General features: G+C 49.6%; 1 protein-coding gene across 2 annotated transcripts in view; it reads left to right on the plus strand.

Moving 5' to 3' along the window:
- Positions 1 to 17,207, plus strand: part of NIPAL3 (NIPA like domain containing 3) — a 49,408-nt gene that overhangs the window by 18,352 nt on the left and 13,849 nt on the right. For both annotated transcript variants that reach the window (XM_059376650.1, XM_059376651.1), the window contains exons 2-7: positions 1,865 to 1,933; positions 3,487 to 3,658; positions 6,515 to 6,574; positions 9,136 to 9,281; positions 13,290 to 13,386; positions 15,365 to 15,500. In XM_059376650.1, coding sequence (XP_059232633.1) covers positions 1,865 to 1,933; positions 3,487 to 3,658; positions 6,515 to 6,574; positions 9,136 to 9,281; positions 13,290 to 13,386; positions 15,365 to 15,500 — 680 coding nt within the window. The remainder of the gene's footprint in view (positions 1 to 1,864; positions 1,934 to 3,486; positions 3,659 to 6,514; positions 6,575 to 9,135; positions 9,282 to 13,289; positions 13,387 to 15,364; positions 15,501 to 17,207) is intronic.

A 17,207-nucleotide genomic window follows, 5' to 3' on the forward strand; every position in this document is an offset into this window, starting at 1 on the left:
TGAGGCAAGTGCCCTTTGACTCGGCAGTCTGGTTTCCATGCTGAGGCAAGTGCCCTTTGACTCGGCAGTCGTCCTAAGAATGTATCCCAAGGGAGTAATCCTCATAAATGTACAAAAATGCATGTAGTAGATACTCGATCACAGCAGTGTTTAAAAAAAAAAAAAAAGAAACGGCCCAAGTATCCAACAGTGGAGAAGCAATGATATAAAATATAGCGTATCAAATGACGAGTTATTTGGTATTTATTAAAAATGATGACTTAGGGGCACCTGTGTGGCTCCGTTGGTTAACAGTCTGACTTTGGGCCAGGTCATGATCCCAGGGTCCTAGGACTGAGCCCTGTGTCAGGCTCCCTGCTCAGTGGGACGTCTTCTGCGTCTCTTCCTTGGCCCCTTCCCCCCAACTCACGCTCTCTCGCTCTCTCATTTCTCTAAAATAAATAAATAAAATCCTTTTAAAAATATTTTATTTATTTGACAAAGAGAAATTCAGCAAGAGAGGGAACACACGTAGGGGGAGTGGGAGAGGGAGAAGCAGGCTTCCTGTGGAGCAGGGAGCCTGATGCACGGCTCGATCCCAGGCCCCTGGGATGATGACCTGAGCTGAATTAGAGCACTTAAGGAGAGGGAACAGAAGCAGGGGAAGTGGAAGAGGGAGAAGCAGGCTTCCCATTGAGCAGGGAGCCCAATGTGAGGCTCCATCCCAGGACCTGGGATCATGACCTGAGCTGAAGGCAGACACTTAACAACTGAGCCACGCAGGCGCCCCTACAATAAATAAAAAATATATATTTTTAAGTGATGAATTAAATATGCCCGATGGGAATGTGTTTATAATTTCTTTTATTTTCTTTCTTTTTTTTTTTTAAAGATTTTATGTATTTATTTGACAGAGAGAAATCACAAGTAGATGGAGAGAGGGAAGCAGGCTCCCTGCTGAGCAGAGAGCCCGATGCGAGACTCGATCCTAGGACCCTGAGATCATGACCTGAGCCGAAGGCAGCAGCTTAACCCACTGAGCCACCCAGGCGCCCCGTGTTTATAATTTCTTAAGTAAAGGAACAGGTTATAAAACAGATTATAATCTTATTTTTGCAAAATAAACTAACATTGCCATTCATATCTGAATTCATGAACAGAAAAAAAATTTACAAGAACAAGAAAAAAGTTTATAAGAACAAAATGTCTGGGTTTAGCTCTGGGTTTAGAATTATAGGTGGCTTTTCTGTTTTGTTGTGATTTTTACTCTTCCTGTCATTTCTTTGTATTTCCTGGTTATTGTACGATGAATATATGCCTAGTAATTGTCTTTTGAAGCTAAAAGAAGATGCCATGCTAAAGAATCTGAACCTTATTTTTAAGGTGACAGAAATTAAAAGTTTATAAATGAAATCATTAAAAATGCCAGGAGCGAATTAGCCAGTTTAAAGGGTCTCATTGAGACCCCTCTGGGAACATGAAGAGTCCATTGATTAAATGGCAAATAGTACCCCCATCTGTGTTTTTCTTGTAAATTCCGGTTTCTGAATGTTGCTTGTGTGCACAAGACTGCACGAGTCAGTACAGTAAGGAAAGAGCAGAGCAGGTTTAGGCCTTATCGGGTCATTGTGACCCTGGACCCAGGACAGTTGCTTTCTGGAAGTGTCCAGCTCAGGGCGGTGTTTTGTAAACCAACAAGGCAGCCGCATTAACCTTGAGTAGTAAACGGTAAAACTCCAATAGCAGGTCTAGGTTGTGGCTTTGTGGCAGATGTCTTTCTGCTTTTGTTTTGGGACAGCGAAGGGTGGGGTTTCTTCTGTGTCCCTGGGGCCCTTTGGCTTAGACCCACCCAGCTCACATCTGCTCCTGGGAACTTTCCTTGCAGGAGAACTTGATCGGAGCCCTTTTGGCCATATTCGGGCACCTTGTGGTCAGCATTGCGCTTAACCTACAGGTAAGTCTCGGTCACGAGCACTGTCTGGGGACAGAGATACAGCTGGTCAGCTGGGGGGTCTGGTGCGGGCCCAGCTGCCTCCTTGCCATGGGACGTTGCCCCCACTCCACTCCTGGGCTGCCTTGGGCAATCCCCTGTGGTTGTTCCAGAATCTCTCTTGATTCTTTGCCCCCACGTGATCCCGTACCGCCCTCAACTCTAATGACCGCGTACTCCGTGACTTAGACCTTCCTGGGGTGCTCTGGAGCTGCTGAGCTGGTCCACAGCTGTGGTTTGGCACACGCCGATAGATTGGGGAGCTCCTGAGGGCGCCCCGGAAACTGGTTCCATGGACATGTGTGAATTGGGTGGCAGCCATGGTGATGGTTGCTGCGCTGGAGCAGTTTTTAGCCGGTGGGGGACAGGAGTCCGTGTATAAATGCCCAGGCTGCCATCCTGTGGTCGCATGGCTCTGAGCTGGTTCACAGGGTTTCCCAGTGGGTCCCCCGTGGGATGAGCCCCCCTGCTGCCCAGGGCACTCATTCTGCACCCTCCACTGGTGTGCTCCCTTCTCCGGCTCACTTTCCCACTCCCTTACGATGTCTCCGGGAATCACGTCCTCCTAAGTCCAGTCTCAGGGACTGCTCTGGGACCCCCTGACCGAGGTTTGACACCTGCGGACGGGTTAATTCCTACAGCACGCTGGCCCGCTCCTCTCCGCCTGCACTGCCCAGCTTTGGGTTGTGGAGAGGCGCCCTCCCTCCCTGGATCAGAGATGAGAACACACACGAGTAACCCGGTACCTTTCAGCGCTACGCACACCCGTGTGCCCAGAGTGTGCCTGTGTGTTTTGGAGGCTGCATGGTCTTCTGGCTTCTTGTCGGTTCATGCTTTGCGTTATACAGAGCAGTCTCTCTGCTTCAGCATCCGCTCGGATGCAGCGGATGCAGCTCGGATGCAGCTCCCATCACGGTCCTTCCCCCTGCAAGTGGGAGCTGTGGTCCGCTAAGTGAGCATGACTGCCTTGCTCCTTGGTCACCTCCCTATTTTCTATGTCCCAAGTACACATTCCAGAACAAAGACTATTGGCCTTACCTGGGCCAAGTATCCACCTGAGGGAGGGCAGGGTCCACGGATGCCCCTGGGACTGCCCAGCAGAGTTCAGGCTCATCTATAGAAGGGAGTGCAGCCAAACAGACACCCTGAGCATGGGGACTTTGGGGCACTGCTGTTAGAGGAAGATGCTCGACCTAAAACCAGGGGAACCTGGGATGGCGTCCTCAACCCCTGCTCCGGCTCCAGACTGCACACTGCCTGTGCTGTGCATTAGAAATGCACATTTCCAGGTCTCCCCAGGGAGTGAGTGTCTGAGGCTTCCCGGCCAGTTTGAGAACTGCTGTCTTAAGAGTGACAGCCTGGTATTGAGATCAGGATGGCTTGCCTCTTCTCTGAGCTGGAACTCCAAAAAAACACATCTTCCCAAATAAAAGTGGGTGGTAGATTTAGGATACAGATGTCATAGCCTCTTTTTCCCAAAAGCTCTGGGCAAATCGCCTTCTTTCTTGGATTTCTAGAAGTACTGCCACATCCGCCTGGCAGGCTCCAAGGACCCCCGAGCCTACTTCAAGACCAAAACATGGTGGCTGGGCCTGTTCCTGATGCTGCTGGGCGAGCTGGGAGTGTTTGCCTCTTATGCCTTCGCTCCGCTGTCGCTGATCGTGCCCCTCGGCGCGGTCTCCGTGATAGGTAAGACCGGGGTCCCTCCCTGCCGCTGCTAATCCCTGGGACCCACACACCTGGGCCGCCACCATACTCAGCAAACAAAGCAGCTTCTGCTTGGTAATGTCACTGACACAAAGGGCTTCATACACGCTGGCCTAGTACAAAGCGCTTTACAGATATTAATTCCACTCCTCCTTTTTGAGGGTGACAGTGTCACGATCCCCACTTTACAGATGAGGAACTAGGGGTACAGGGTGGCAGGGCTGGGGTACAGGATGGTCTGGCTCCGTGATCTGTTTAAGACTCAGAAAGTTTATCAGAATTGCTTTCTATTCCCACTGCAGAAGGAAGATACAAACATGAAGCTTTCATCCCAGCACTGTCAGGACAACCTGAGCTTCCGTAGGATTCAGACAGCTTTTACCCTCTAATAGACATGCCTTCCACTGAGGCTCTGATCTTTTTGCATCAGCTGATATCATGTCTGAAGCATCGGTCACTTTCTCACTTGCCGTTTCTCTGTGATCTCTGTAATCCCCAAACCAGTGTCTCAGAGCATTTGAACCAAGGAAAAGATAAAGGAGCTTTGATGTTTGTGTTCTGCAAATTAAATAGCATTAGGGAAAAAAAATAATATTTTCATCTTAAATAAAAGATGTTAGTAGATTAGTGAACACAGGAGCGGGGACCATGAACTTGTGCTGAAATGTTCCCTTCTGCTTGCTGGCAGGCTCCACATGGCCTAGAAGCACTTCTCTGCTCTTAAAGGAAAAAGTGGCATTTTGAGTAGTCTTTTTCCTTCTGGAGTTAAGAGGGCGTCTTCTACCCCACAGATAAGGGCAGCAACCATGCGCCCGGCCTGTGCCCGTGGCAGACGTCATCAGTCAGGCAGGGGGTCCCTTGGTGAGAATTCTCAGAGTTCCAGGCAGTCCCCCCAATGACCAGAAGTTGGCAAAGAAGTGGAAACCTGTTGCTTTTCCCGATCCCATGAAGAGTCCCCCTCTTTCTTTCTTTTTTTTTATTTAAAGATTTTTATTTATTTATTTGACAGACAGATCACAAGTAGGCAGAGAGGCAGGCAGAGAGAGAGGGGGAAGCAGGCTCCCCGCTGAGCAGAGAGCCCGACGCGGGACTCGATCCCAGGAACCTGAGGTCATGACCTGAGCCGAAGGCAGTCTTACCCACTGAGCCACCCAGGCTTCCCTGAGTCTCCCTCCTTCTTGACCTGGGTTTTGTACCCTCACGGCCCACAAGACGAGTGAGGTCCTCCAACATGCTGTGTTTTTATCCACACAATATTGTTGTAAAATATAATCTGACCATAGACTTGAGGGTCCAGGGGTAAAGGCTGACTGGGCGATGGGCATGAAGAAGAGCTGATGTAACGAGCACTGATGAGTCACTAAGTCCTGCCCCCTGAAACCAACAATACAGTATACATTAGCGAAGTTGAATTTAAATAAAGAATAATTTTTAAAATAAAAAATATAATAGTTTTAATAATCTAGTAATAATAGTAAAATATAATCCGAGTGCCTTTAGTTGAGGCGAGTAGTTTTCCCCAGTCCCAACCTTTCCTTGTGTTCTCTGGCCCACTTCCTACGTCTGTATTTTGGGCCCGCCCTGAATGGGATTGAGATTCATCCTCTGCCCGCAGCTGACCTCTGAAAAGGCTTCAGAACCTTTCCTCACAATGAGAAACAGGCGATCGAGTGACAACGTGCTTTAAATTGTTGCCTCCGACTTAATACTTTAGTAATTCTCACAACCAAATTCTTAAAAATAAGAGACTGAAGTCGAACGATGGATTCTCAGGCTCCAGCAGCTAGAAATTGAGGGGCTCTCGGAGCTTCTTAAATCACCCAGTAAAAAACAATACTAAAAACAAATAATAAAGTAATCGCCACCATTTGTTGGGTACCTATTACTTATCAGTCACTATCCCAGGTACTTCAATAATAATAATAAGTCAGTTATCAAGTATTTACTGTGGACACATGATTTACATGCATTATCTCACTGAATTGCCCTTAAAGCTCAGAGAAGGGGGTGCTTTCAGTGGTGTGCTGATGAACCAACCTTCAGGGAGAGGGAGAAAATGAGAGGAAAAAGAAGAGGATAAGGCAGTTGGGGAAGGGTAGGAGGGAGACAGAAAGGAGGGAAGGAAGGGGCAGAAAAGTGGGAAGACCCCACGTGTAGTGTTTCTGATTTATACGGTGTAGAGACCGCCACCACGGTTGCCCATGCGACAGTGGGTTCCTCGGTATTTAACAAGCAGCAAGCTGGCCTGAGCTGGATCCAAATGGAGACTCGCAGGTAGTGACTCACCCCAGAACACACAGAGCTGAGAATAGCCATCCAGGTCTGTTCCCAGTAATGCCAGCCGCATCCCTCTAGGCAGTGACCAGGAAGTCTGAGACAGAGACAGAAGAACCATGGGGAGAATGTCAGAGCTAGTCACAGCAATGGAAGGATCAAGGGCCCTGGGGTCCGGCAGTCCTTACCAGTTGCATGGCCCTGACGAGCACACTCACTTCTCCCAGCCTCAGTGTCCCGTTTTTCAGATGGGAATAATAACGGCACCCACCTTGGGTAGACATGCCAGAAATAACCTGTGCAAATGACCTGTCACCCTGCAGGTACTCCACATCAGTGCTCCCGGACTCGTAGAAATCCTCAGGAAGACTCAGAGAGGAGCCTCCCTTTCTGAGATGGGATAAGAGAGGAACCAGAGGACTGAGTTTGGGGGAGCAGGAGGGAGAGGGTAGGAAGTACCAAGCCCTAAGGCAAATGAGTCTATCCTAGGGCCTAGGCAATGGGACTCCACTGGACTGAGAGCAGCCTCCATTTTCTTTTCCTTGTGCTTTTATTTTTTTGTAGCTAGCGCCATCATAGGAATCATATTCATCAAAGAAAAATGGAAACCCAAAGACTTTCTGAGTAAGTTCACCGATTTGAGCCCATGTTCTTAATTCTGTGCTTGTGCTATTTTGTTTTGTTTTTTCATTATAAAACCAGCTCACCCCAATTTAGAGATCATCTGTCTCCTGCCCCCTTCTGTGCTGTGTAGTCCACCCTTATGAGGCTCCTGAGAGCTGGGATTTTTAATTGGTAGTTCCCAAATCTGGCTACACAGCAGAATCATCTGTGAGACTTCTTAAAAGGAGCTTGATTTCATTCCACTCAATCAATATTTATTGAGCATCCATTGTTGGGATTTTAGGAGGCCTGATAAAAAGCACCCTCTTTACCTAAATGAGTTCCAAAGCGAATGGGAAGCTTGGAGGTCAGGAGTCATTCTTTATTACTTGTATAAGCTGGATTAGAGCTTGCAGGTTAAACATGCAGCCAGATGAACTTGCTCATGCAGCCAGGTTTGGGAACCACTGTTCTGAATCATGGGTACAGGATGGGAGCAAGTCAAAGAATCTTTCACTGAAAAAAGAAGAGTTAATATATGATGCCAAGACCAAAAGACTCAGAGTGATTTGCAGTAGTCCTGATGGCACAACAGGGTAGGGGATGCAGGGGTAGCTGGGCTGGTTCTGAGGCCAGTGTAGTTTTATGTCCTTTCCAGGATCACTCTAGAAAGTCCTGGTATAAGAAACATGCTAGTTCAGGCAGTGCCCTATGCGAATTTTAAAAAGATACCCCCTTTGGGCATCTGTGGTTCCACTGGCACATGCCTTGGTGAGCAGAGCATGGGCTAGATTTTAGCCCACGGGTTAAGGTGCTTTTGTGCAGTGAGCAACTTGTACAACTGTACATGGCTGTCCTCCCTAAAGTTTTATTAAATTCAGCAGTCACCCAATGCTAGACCTGTGCTGTACACCACAGGCATAGAGATGAGTAAGATCTTTCCCTCCCTGAAGAAAACAGACTCTTGTATCTTAGCACAGGACTCATTATTGAGTTTCACCGTGGTTCATTCATTCATTGAAAAACTGAACATCTGTTTTGAGGGCACCTTATGAGGCCTAGAATGAAAATTAAAGATACAAAAATGTATCACATTTTTGGGAGACCATGGAATGAAATATGTAGATAGTTCTATCCAGAAATATCCAGAGGCTTGTGGTCACTGTGTGTAGCTCAGAACTCACAGCCCTTCTCAGCTTGCCCAAGTCTGGGCTGGACTTCAAGAGGCTTTTCACGAAATCCACAAGGCTCAACTGGAGTGTGACAGGACCCAGGGAAGAGTCAGGAAACTCCCAGGCCTCCCTAACAGTGTCCAACAGGTCTGTGGAATAGAACATTGATAGTCTTTGGACCGGTCCCTTGGGATGAGATTAACTTGCAGATGGGAAATGATAAGGTCATTTTTAAAAGGTGCATGGTAGGCTCTGAAGGTTTGCTTGTGAGGTTTTGTTGTATTTGGTTTTTTTAATATTGCCCATAAAGTGATTCTGACTTTAAAACCTTCCCTGTAAAATGCACACTGAAACCATGATTCAGTAGCAGAATGGCTGCTGTGAAGGAGAAAAAGAGGCAGTTCTACTCTAATGCTCTCCCAGCAGGAATGGAAATGGAGTTTGGAAAACAATTTGACAGTAACTACGAAGCTGAAGGTCCACCTGTCCCCTGACTGGGGAATTCCCACTCCTAATTTTACACCCAACAGAAACAGGGGCAGTGTGTTTTCCAAATGACAGGCACAAGAATGCCCATAGCAACAATATTTGTTATGACCTTGGGGAGCATTCAAACGCCCATGAACAGCATATGGATAAATACAGGTATGGATATGGGAAGGGATAAATTGTGTTCACACACCGTACGGGTGTGAGAATGAAGGAAACACCCCTATACTCCATGCGAAGATACAAGTGAATCTCACAAACTCACAAACATCTTACGTGAACACAGACACAAGAAATCATATAGCTCGAGTCCACTTATAGAAAGTTCAAAACCAGGCCAACTCCCAGTGCTGGCAGAAGTCAATGTTACCCCAGGGCTGTGGTCTAGTGATTGGAAGGGGACACAAGTGAGGACGTCGGGGTCCTGCTAATGTTCCCTTTCTTGACCTGGGTTGTGGTTACACGGGTGTGTTCACCTTGTGAGAATTCGTGGAGTACTTTTTGGCATACATGCTATACTCTCGCTAAAATTTTTTAACATTAAATGTAATTTATTTTTAAGATTTTATTTATTTATTTATTAGAGAGAGAAAGCACAAGTAGGGGGAACTGTAAAGGGAGAGGGAGAGGCAGAGTCCCTGCTGAGCAAGGAGCCCACACAGGGCTCGATCCTGGAACCCTGGGATCATGACCTGAGTCAGAGGCAGTTGCTTAACTGACTGAGCCGCCCAGGCGTCCCTAAATGTTATTATTATTTTTTTATGAATGTTATTTTTTAAAATAACAATAAGGGAGATGATCTATTTGTGAGGTGAAGAAAAACCAAGATTAGCAGGTCATCACATGTTGCTCTAGAAACACATACAGGCCTGAAGCTTGCACCTGCAGTGAGCCTGTGACAGCCTCCCTCCTTCCCTGCAGGGCGCTACGTCTTGTCTTTTGTCGGCTGTGGTCTGGCCATCGTGGGCACCTATTTGCTGGTGACATTCGCCCCTAACAGCCACGAGAAGATGACAGGCGAGAATATCACCAGGCACCTCGTGAGCTGGCCTTTTCTCTTGTACATGGTAAGAGAAGCCCTTGGTCCTACCCGTGATGACAAGAGGGAGTATCAGGTCCTAGAATCCGGGAACCTGAACCTCCGGGAATAAGGGATTCGAGTGAGGCATGATGTATTTCCCAGCACTGAAGACCATGCTTGTGGGGAGTATGGAGTTCATGGGAAAATGCTTTTTTTTCACTTACGTTCTAAGTAATGTCTACATCGGCATAGATAATATGATAATCTTAGTTTTTAGTTTTGGACTGTAGATCTGTCGGTAGAATGTGTCGCTGAAGGACTGGATGGAAGATCAGCACTTCCATCCATGGTTGTCTCTGGGAGCTGGAATTATGATTGAGTTTTCATTTCACTTTTGTCTTTATGCACCATCCAAAATTTCTACAGGGAGCATTTAAGACTTTTATGGTAAGAAAATAGTTAAAATTTTAAACAGTAAAATTTGTGTTGTTTATTTATTTTTTCCCCGATATCCCACAGCTGATAGAAGCTGATAGAAACACAGGAGACTCTAAAATGGTCTCCTAAACTCCCAGGCCCAGTTATGTCCCGTGTTAGGTCTACAGATAAACTGATGGAGGAAGCATGTAAGGTATTTGAGCAAGCTACTGCTATAGATTCCTATTCCCAGCCAGGCACTGTGCAAAACACTTTAAAAAAAAATTTTTTTTTAAGATTTTATTTATTTATTTGCTAGACAGAGATCACAAGTAGGCAGAGAGGCAGAGAGAGAGAGAGAGAGAGGAAGGGAAGCAGGCTCCCTGCAGAGCAGAGAGCCAGATGTGGGGCTCAATCCCAGGACCCCGGGATCATGACCCGAGCAGAAGGCAGAGGCTTTAACCCACTGAGCCACACAGGCACTCCAGTGCAAAACACTTTCTTACATACCATCTCAAATCCTCCCAACCGCCCTGTAAGGTAAATGTTTTTCTCCCCATTTTATGGATGAGACAGTTAAGCTCAGGGAAGTTGGCTGACTGCCCAGAGTCCCATGAGAGCAGAGCTGGATTCGAGGCCGGCTTGGCCTGCTGATGAAGGTGGTCACTGTTTCTCCTCTGACACGAGCAGCCTAGCAGTGCTCTACAGGCCTGGAATGTTCTTTCTCCTTAGTTTGCTCATGAGGCAAGGAATAAATTTCTCCAGGATTGAGCTTGAGTCACCTCCCTGCCTCTAGTCAGCCTCAGCGCACACCTGTGGTCCCAGGTGGGAGGGTGGTTGGCGGGGGGAGTGGAGAAACGGCTGCCGGACAGAGCCATAGAACAACCCCTTCAGAAAAAGCTTAACCCCCAGAACACAGACTTCTCTCAGGGAGCCCTGGGCTTGAATCTGTGCTGTGTGACCTCACCCAAGTCACCTACCTGGAAGCTTGGAAGCAGGTGGGAGCCACTGGACCAGAGCTGGTGGCTGGGAGACGCGAGGTGGTGTGGAAATCACGCATCCCTCAGCAGATGCCCAGTTATCCCTGTTTGTCTTCCTTCCTCATGTCTGCGAGGCGGTGCTGCTGGAACTGAACTCAAGGCGGGTTGGCTGCCGGGGGTGCGTTAAATGGACCACAATCTGAGGAAGTGTTGAAAGCAAAGAACTTTCCTTCCTTGTCACAAGGAGACAGGAAGATCACTGTCAGAGCACTGTCTCCCCTTGGGGTTAGTGCAGGAAGCTTTTAAGCAGCGTGCTAGGGGGGCAGGGGCAGAGAGCTTGGCACCTTAAGAAACTTACACATCTTCGCTCCTTCCGCACTTGGGTTTAACTGCACATGCTTAGCATGTCCGCATGCTGGTGCATACATTGTAAGTTCAAAAAAATGGCGGAAAACCCCTCCCGTAGAAGGAGATCTTGGTATTAGAAGGAGCCAGAGGGCAACTGAGGCAACTGAGGGGGCTGCCCTGCAGGCATTGATCTCCGTGTGGCTCCCGCAGTGGAGTAGCCTGCAGAATCCCTGCCCACACCTCTGCTTGGTGGGAGCTATTTGTTCTGCCAAACAGACCCATTCTTCCCCTGCATTTGTCCCTTCCCCGTCCGCCTGATGGCTTTCAATCCTCTGAACTGGGTAACTCTCTGTTGTGCCCTAACACTGGCAGCTAGAGAGATCTGGCCCCCTGCAAATTCAGTCATTGTTTTGTTGTCCGCTGGGTGCCAAACAGCGGGACGCCGGGCGGACGGTAGGGGCGCTGGCGAGCACAGCGTAGCAGAGAGAGGGGATGGCGTCCAGGCTCCCTGTCCTACACCAGACAATTATGTCACCGCATGTGTCAACTGTACTTCAGGAAAGAAAGAAAGATAGAAAAACAGGAAGGGGAGGGAGGGTGGGAAGGAGGAGAGAGACATGCTCCCAGGACTCAAGGTCACCCACACCGCCCTCTCGCAGCAGAAGGCTGAGCGCTCTTCCCAGGCTCATTTAAGCATCATGAAGAATGATTGGCAAACTGGGCACGCCCGATGGTTAGGGATGTGGATGAGTCACTCACCTGCTTGATGGTGTATTCTGCAGCGATTAAAGATAATTATGACAACTTTGTAAAATATGGGAATTGGTTTGTGGTGACTAAAAATGGCCCAGCACAAAATTATGCATTCACTATGACGACAAACAGATAAAATATGTATTCCTGGGGGTGCCTGGATGGCTCAGTCGTTAAGCGTCTGCCTTCCACTGGGGTCATGATCCCAGGATCCTGGGTTCTAGCCCCTCATGGGGCTCCCTGCCTGGCAGGAAGCCTGCTTTCCCTTCTCCCACTCCTCCTGCTTATGTTCCCTCTCTTGCTGTGTCTTTTCTCTGTCAAATAAATAAAATCTTTTTTTTTTTTTTTTTAAATATGTATTCCTGGCCACAAAGACAGGAAAATGAAAACAGCCGGGTGTTTTTTTTTTTTTTTTTTTTAATGGTCTCTAATTAGGAATTTAAAAAATTTTCAAATGCGTTGGTTGTTACGATAAATAAACTTCAGTAAGAGTTTAGGGTAGGCAAATGGGACCGCGCTAAGGTCAAAGTTTGCTGCTTTTGTTTTGCTGGGCACTGGTGCTGGACTGACTTCTTGGGAAAATGTTGCCAAATGTCTGGGCCCTCGAGGAGTAGAAAGGACAGTCGTTAAGGCAAGGCGGGAACCCCACTTCACACTTGTGCATGTCTAGCAGGAAGATTCTGTTGACTGAGCGCCTCCCAAGCCCCAGGCCCTGGGCTTCCCTCCTTCAGGTGGTGTAGCCTTGTGGAAAATACACGGGGCCTGGAGGCAGACTGTCCAGGTTCAGATCCTGGCTCTGCTCTCTCATTAGCTTCAGATTGTGATCGTGCCTACTTCATAGAATCATTGTGCTGATTGAGTGAGTTTAGCATAGATACGATGTTTGGAACGGTGCCTGGTATGTTTATGAGTTCGTTAAGTATAAGCAGTGATCGTGACCCTGCAAAGGAAAAATCATTCCCGTTTCACGGATTGGGTAACTGAGGTTTAGAGAAGCTAAGTGCCTGGTCCAAGGTCACACAACTATTTTAGCAGTGGATCTGGTTTCAAACTTGGCCTCCCTGACTGCAGATGTCCTTGTCTTTCTCCCCCACGGAGCTGCACCCACTGGATCTGTGGTTAGGGGGTGGGGACGTGAATACTTACCTACTTGCCCCAGGGAGCTCATCTCCTCAGTGAGCCAGTGAACCTCTCTTTGACCGACCTTCAGGGGTCACCTGCAGAGCAGCAAAGTGGAAAGAAACCTTCCCAGCCTGATCCTGGCCATCCATGACCAGGTGTGTGTGCGTGCGGCCAGCACAGCGCCCTCAAAGCTCAGAGGTGAGCCCCTTGTCGGTGTTGCCCAAGGGGCAGAGATTGCCACAGAGTTCATTCTGAATCCCCTCCTTTTGCATGAAGTCTGTCAGTGGTTTGGGAAATGCTGGCTGTTCAGGTCCCTTTCAGTGCTGAGGGTCCATGACTCCAGCCACATCAGCCCAGTCCAGCCCACCAGCATCTCCCAGTCTTCCCTGCATCTGCGTGCACCCTGCTGACCGCCTGCTTGCTGCTTCCCATAGCTTGTGGAGATCATCCTGTTCTGCTTGCTGCTCTACTTCTACAAGGAGAAGAACGCCAACAGCATCATCGTGATTCTTCTCCTGGTGGCGTTACTGGGTAAGTGGGGGTCCGGGTGGTTGACCGTGGCCACCGTCCCGTTGCACCACGAGGTCCCTGCGGTCAGGAAGCAGCTTCCGTCAGTCCTGTCAAATACCCAGAGTCCCCTACGTGCCGGGAACAGTGCTGGAAACTGGCCACAGGGGTGAACAAGACAGACGGCCCCCTGCCCTCGGGGGTTCTCCGTTCCGAAGGCAGGAATGACCAGTAAGCAAGGAGGCGAATGCATAGAAGAGAGACACGTTGGGGCCGTGAGGATCACAGTGAAGAAGAGGACAGCAGAGGGAGGGTGAGGCGGGGCGAGAAGGTCGAGGCAGACGGGCTCCAGCAACCGAGTCCTGAGGGCTTCCCCGCAAACCGGTCAGGCTAGGAACGAGTTTTGGATTCAAAAACAACTGAGTTTGCTCTCTGACTTTTTTTTCCCCCCTCTCTTCTTGGAGGGATGGGTGCTATGTGAGAGACAGCTCCTACATCAGACCGAGGCAAGGCCTGACTCCACACGGAGTCTGACACACTCACTAGGGCTGGGAAAAGGACCCGAGCTTCCAGGGAAGAGGTGGGGGGCCCCCTCTGGCTGCTTCCCAGGGGCTCTGGCCTCGGGCTGGTGACCCCTCCAGTTTAAGCCACATCGCCGTCTCAGAATAGACATAGGAGAATGCCCAGATCTCAGGGGGGAGAGCAGGGTTAAATGAGGTGGGCACAAGTGCCCAAGACATGTTGTCGGTCTTCTGTCCTTCCCACACCGAGCCCCCAGTGCAGTGACAGGCCCTCAGCCCCACAGACAGGGGACACCGTAGGACAAGGTTCCATTATTTTGGTATTTTTAAAACAGCTCTACTGAGATATAATTTACATACCGTAAAACTCACCTATTTAAAGTATACAGTATAAACAGAACCCCATAACATGTGGCTTTTTGTGACCCGTGTCTTTTACCGAGCATAGCACTTTAGATGTTTGTCCCGGGAGTAGCTAAGATCGGTGGTCCATTCCTAAGTGCTCTTGTTTCCAAAGTAGACTGGAATGTCATAGTCGCCAAATGTCCTCTCTGGAGAGTAGGGAGGCCAGAAGGTTCTAAGGTGCATTGGCCACCCTCCTCCTGCCCACTTCTCACTAACAGGGACACCCTCTTAAAAGTGCCTCTCTTAACTGGACTGCTGATGTTTGGAAATGGTCATCGAGTTTGTGGGGGGCCCAGAAGCTGCTGTGTGATGGGCTGTTAGCAGGAGAGAAAATGTGCAGAAGCCGAGAAAAACAGGAGAGCAGAGCCCTTCAGCCAGAACACTGGGCTTCGTTTGTACCTGGATGTGGGGGTGGCCGGTGGGGGGGGGGGGCTGACAGCAGCCATTTCTGCACCGCTGGGGAAAGCAGTGGTCTCCACGGTGAGGTGAACAGTGGTACCTCCAACACCTGTTCTATTACGTGCATACCCTATAAGCACAGTGTTACATGAGGATCACTTTAAAATGCACAAACAGCTATATTTTGGAAAAGTACATTCATGGGCCTAGAGGCAGGATTCCAAAATATTGGGAGATCTCTGTCTAATGAAACGTTTTTAAAAATACAAGTGAATGAGCGTTAGAATAAAAAATAGAGGGCGCTTGACACATCATGTGGTTTTTTTCCCCCTGTAACTGCCATAAGAAGGGTACTCCCAGGAAGTTCATGTATCCATTTAGGGATGATTTTTGATCATGGTCCAGACACAGAGAGTTAAACTCAATGCCCTTTCTTCCTGGTGTTCAGAAGTGACACTCGGAAGCATGTGGGCATTTTGCTCTCCCCACCTTGGACAGAGCACATGGATAGCGGCAACTCGTGGAAGGCGGGGGAGATCTGCTGCCTCTGGCATCCTCGCCATCCCTGGGGTGGCCCAGCCAGGGCTCCCTCCATCTTTTCTCGACACGTCCCTTGGAGTCATCAGCTCACTTGCAGGGTCTGATGCCCTCGCCTGGTCCTCATTCATCCCCTGCAGGCTCTATGACGGTGGTGACCGTGAAGGCCGTGGCCGGGATGCTCGTCTTGTCCATACAGGGGAATCTGCAGCTCGACTACCCCATCTTCTACGTGATGTTCGTGTGCATGGTGGCCACCGCTGTCTACCAGGCCGCGTGAGTTGCAAAGTCTCTCCCTGCGGGGCCTCTCCACGTTTTGGGGTCACTTCCATTTCTTGCGCCTGATTTCATTTGTTCTTGAAGCTATAGGGAAGGCAGAACATTCAGACACAGCCCGTGAGCTGAGCAAGGGTCAGCATCCACTGCAGAGAGAGGGGTCGCTGATTTGCTGAGCTGTCCCCTGGAGGGACTCTGTGCCCCTTGAAAGAAAAAGCCGGGAGTGGAGGTGTTTTTCTCTCTGCCTCAAACTGGGAGAAGGGGCAGCCTCACTTTGCCTCTGCCCCAGTGTGGGTGTCTGTTTCAAGAAGAAGCGGTGTGTGCCCGCATGAGAGACTTCTCTGTCTGCTAGTCGTCCTTTCTTGTCCTCCGGGAATCTTCTCCAGAGCATCATTTCTGTCTCAGAAGCAGTGGTCCTGAGGGTGGGCCTGAGCCTTGTTCCCATCTGAGACCAGGTGATCTGCAGAGGGCCCAGGAAGGCCTGGGATGGCTCTGCTGGGGACAGGAGGGTGAACGGCACAGGGCTCAGTGTGGCATATGAGGCTGATGGATCCTGGGTGGGGCAGGCCCGGGCCCCTGGTGGCTGGGCTCGCCATGCCCCAGCGGTGGCCTGGAGCAGTTGTTAGAGTGACCGCTGCCTTGGGGCTCCAAGGGAAGCCCCTCACACACACCCTATTTCACGTGAACTTAAATTCATTGGATCCCCCCACCGAACCCCTTTGAAGCAGATGATCCCATCCTCATTTTGCTTTTGAGCAACCAAAGGGGCAAGGCTGAGATGTGAACCCCGGCATCGGGCTCCGCATCCCACACCCCTCGCAGCTCCAATCCAGGCCTCTGCCGCAGCTTCTCTGGGATCGGATTCCGTGTCCACAACTGAGAATAACAGCAAACCCTCCTCAGAAGGAGCACGAAGCTCTCCGTGCCGTCCCCAGGACGACCTCCTGAAAATCTCAGCCCCTTTTATGATTATAATCGATTATTACTGTCCCGAGTCCTACTGCAGAGATTCTGGTCATTACCCCTGAGCCCACCCCACCCCAGGCTCCGTGCTGAGCACTCCAGAGTTACAGAGGAGAACCTAGTGCCCCCCACTAGGAAGCTTCTCACTCACCCAGCCAGCACACAGCTGCACAGTCGCACAGCCACACAGCCACCGAGGGCCTCCTGTGTGCCAGACCTTCTGCCACGGAGGCAAGAGCAATAGCCACTGTCCTTGGAGGCACTGCCAGCCCTGGGGTGGACGAGTGCAGTCGAGTGGGACAATATGAACAGCTACCACCCAGAGAACGGACAAAGAATGGATTCCAGAATGAGGGAGTGTCGATCCTAGATGGAGAGAGGAGGAATGAGTCTAATTTCCTCTCTCTCTCTCTTTTTCCCACCTTTATTGCAGTAAGCATGTTATTTTTTTATTGAACAGAAAATGTGCTTTAAAAAAATATTGACAACAACAGGCAGAATCGCAATAAGTGCCACGGGAGTTTCTTGGCCTGTTCATGGGAACAGGATGGCCCGTTGTAGGGGTGCGTGGGGATGTAGGGGACACTGACGTGAGGAGAGGGGTATTTCCAGTGGGTGAGAACCATGTGGCCAGAAGTGCATACCTGGGAAGGCGTGGCCCCCCTTGGGGAATGGCAGTGGACCTCAAGCTGTGTGACAAGTGGGAGCGAAGCGTGGACCACAGCCCCAGAGATGCACCTGCAT

This window comes from Mustela nigripes, chromosome 14, assembly GCF_022355385.1.
Source record: "Mustela nigripes isolate SB6536 chromosome 14, MUSNIG.SB6536, whole genome shotgun sequence".
NCBI classification, from domain to species: domain Eukaryota; kingdom Metazoa; phylum Chordata; class Mammalia; order Carnivora; family Mustelidae; genus Mustela; species Mustela nigripes.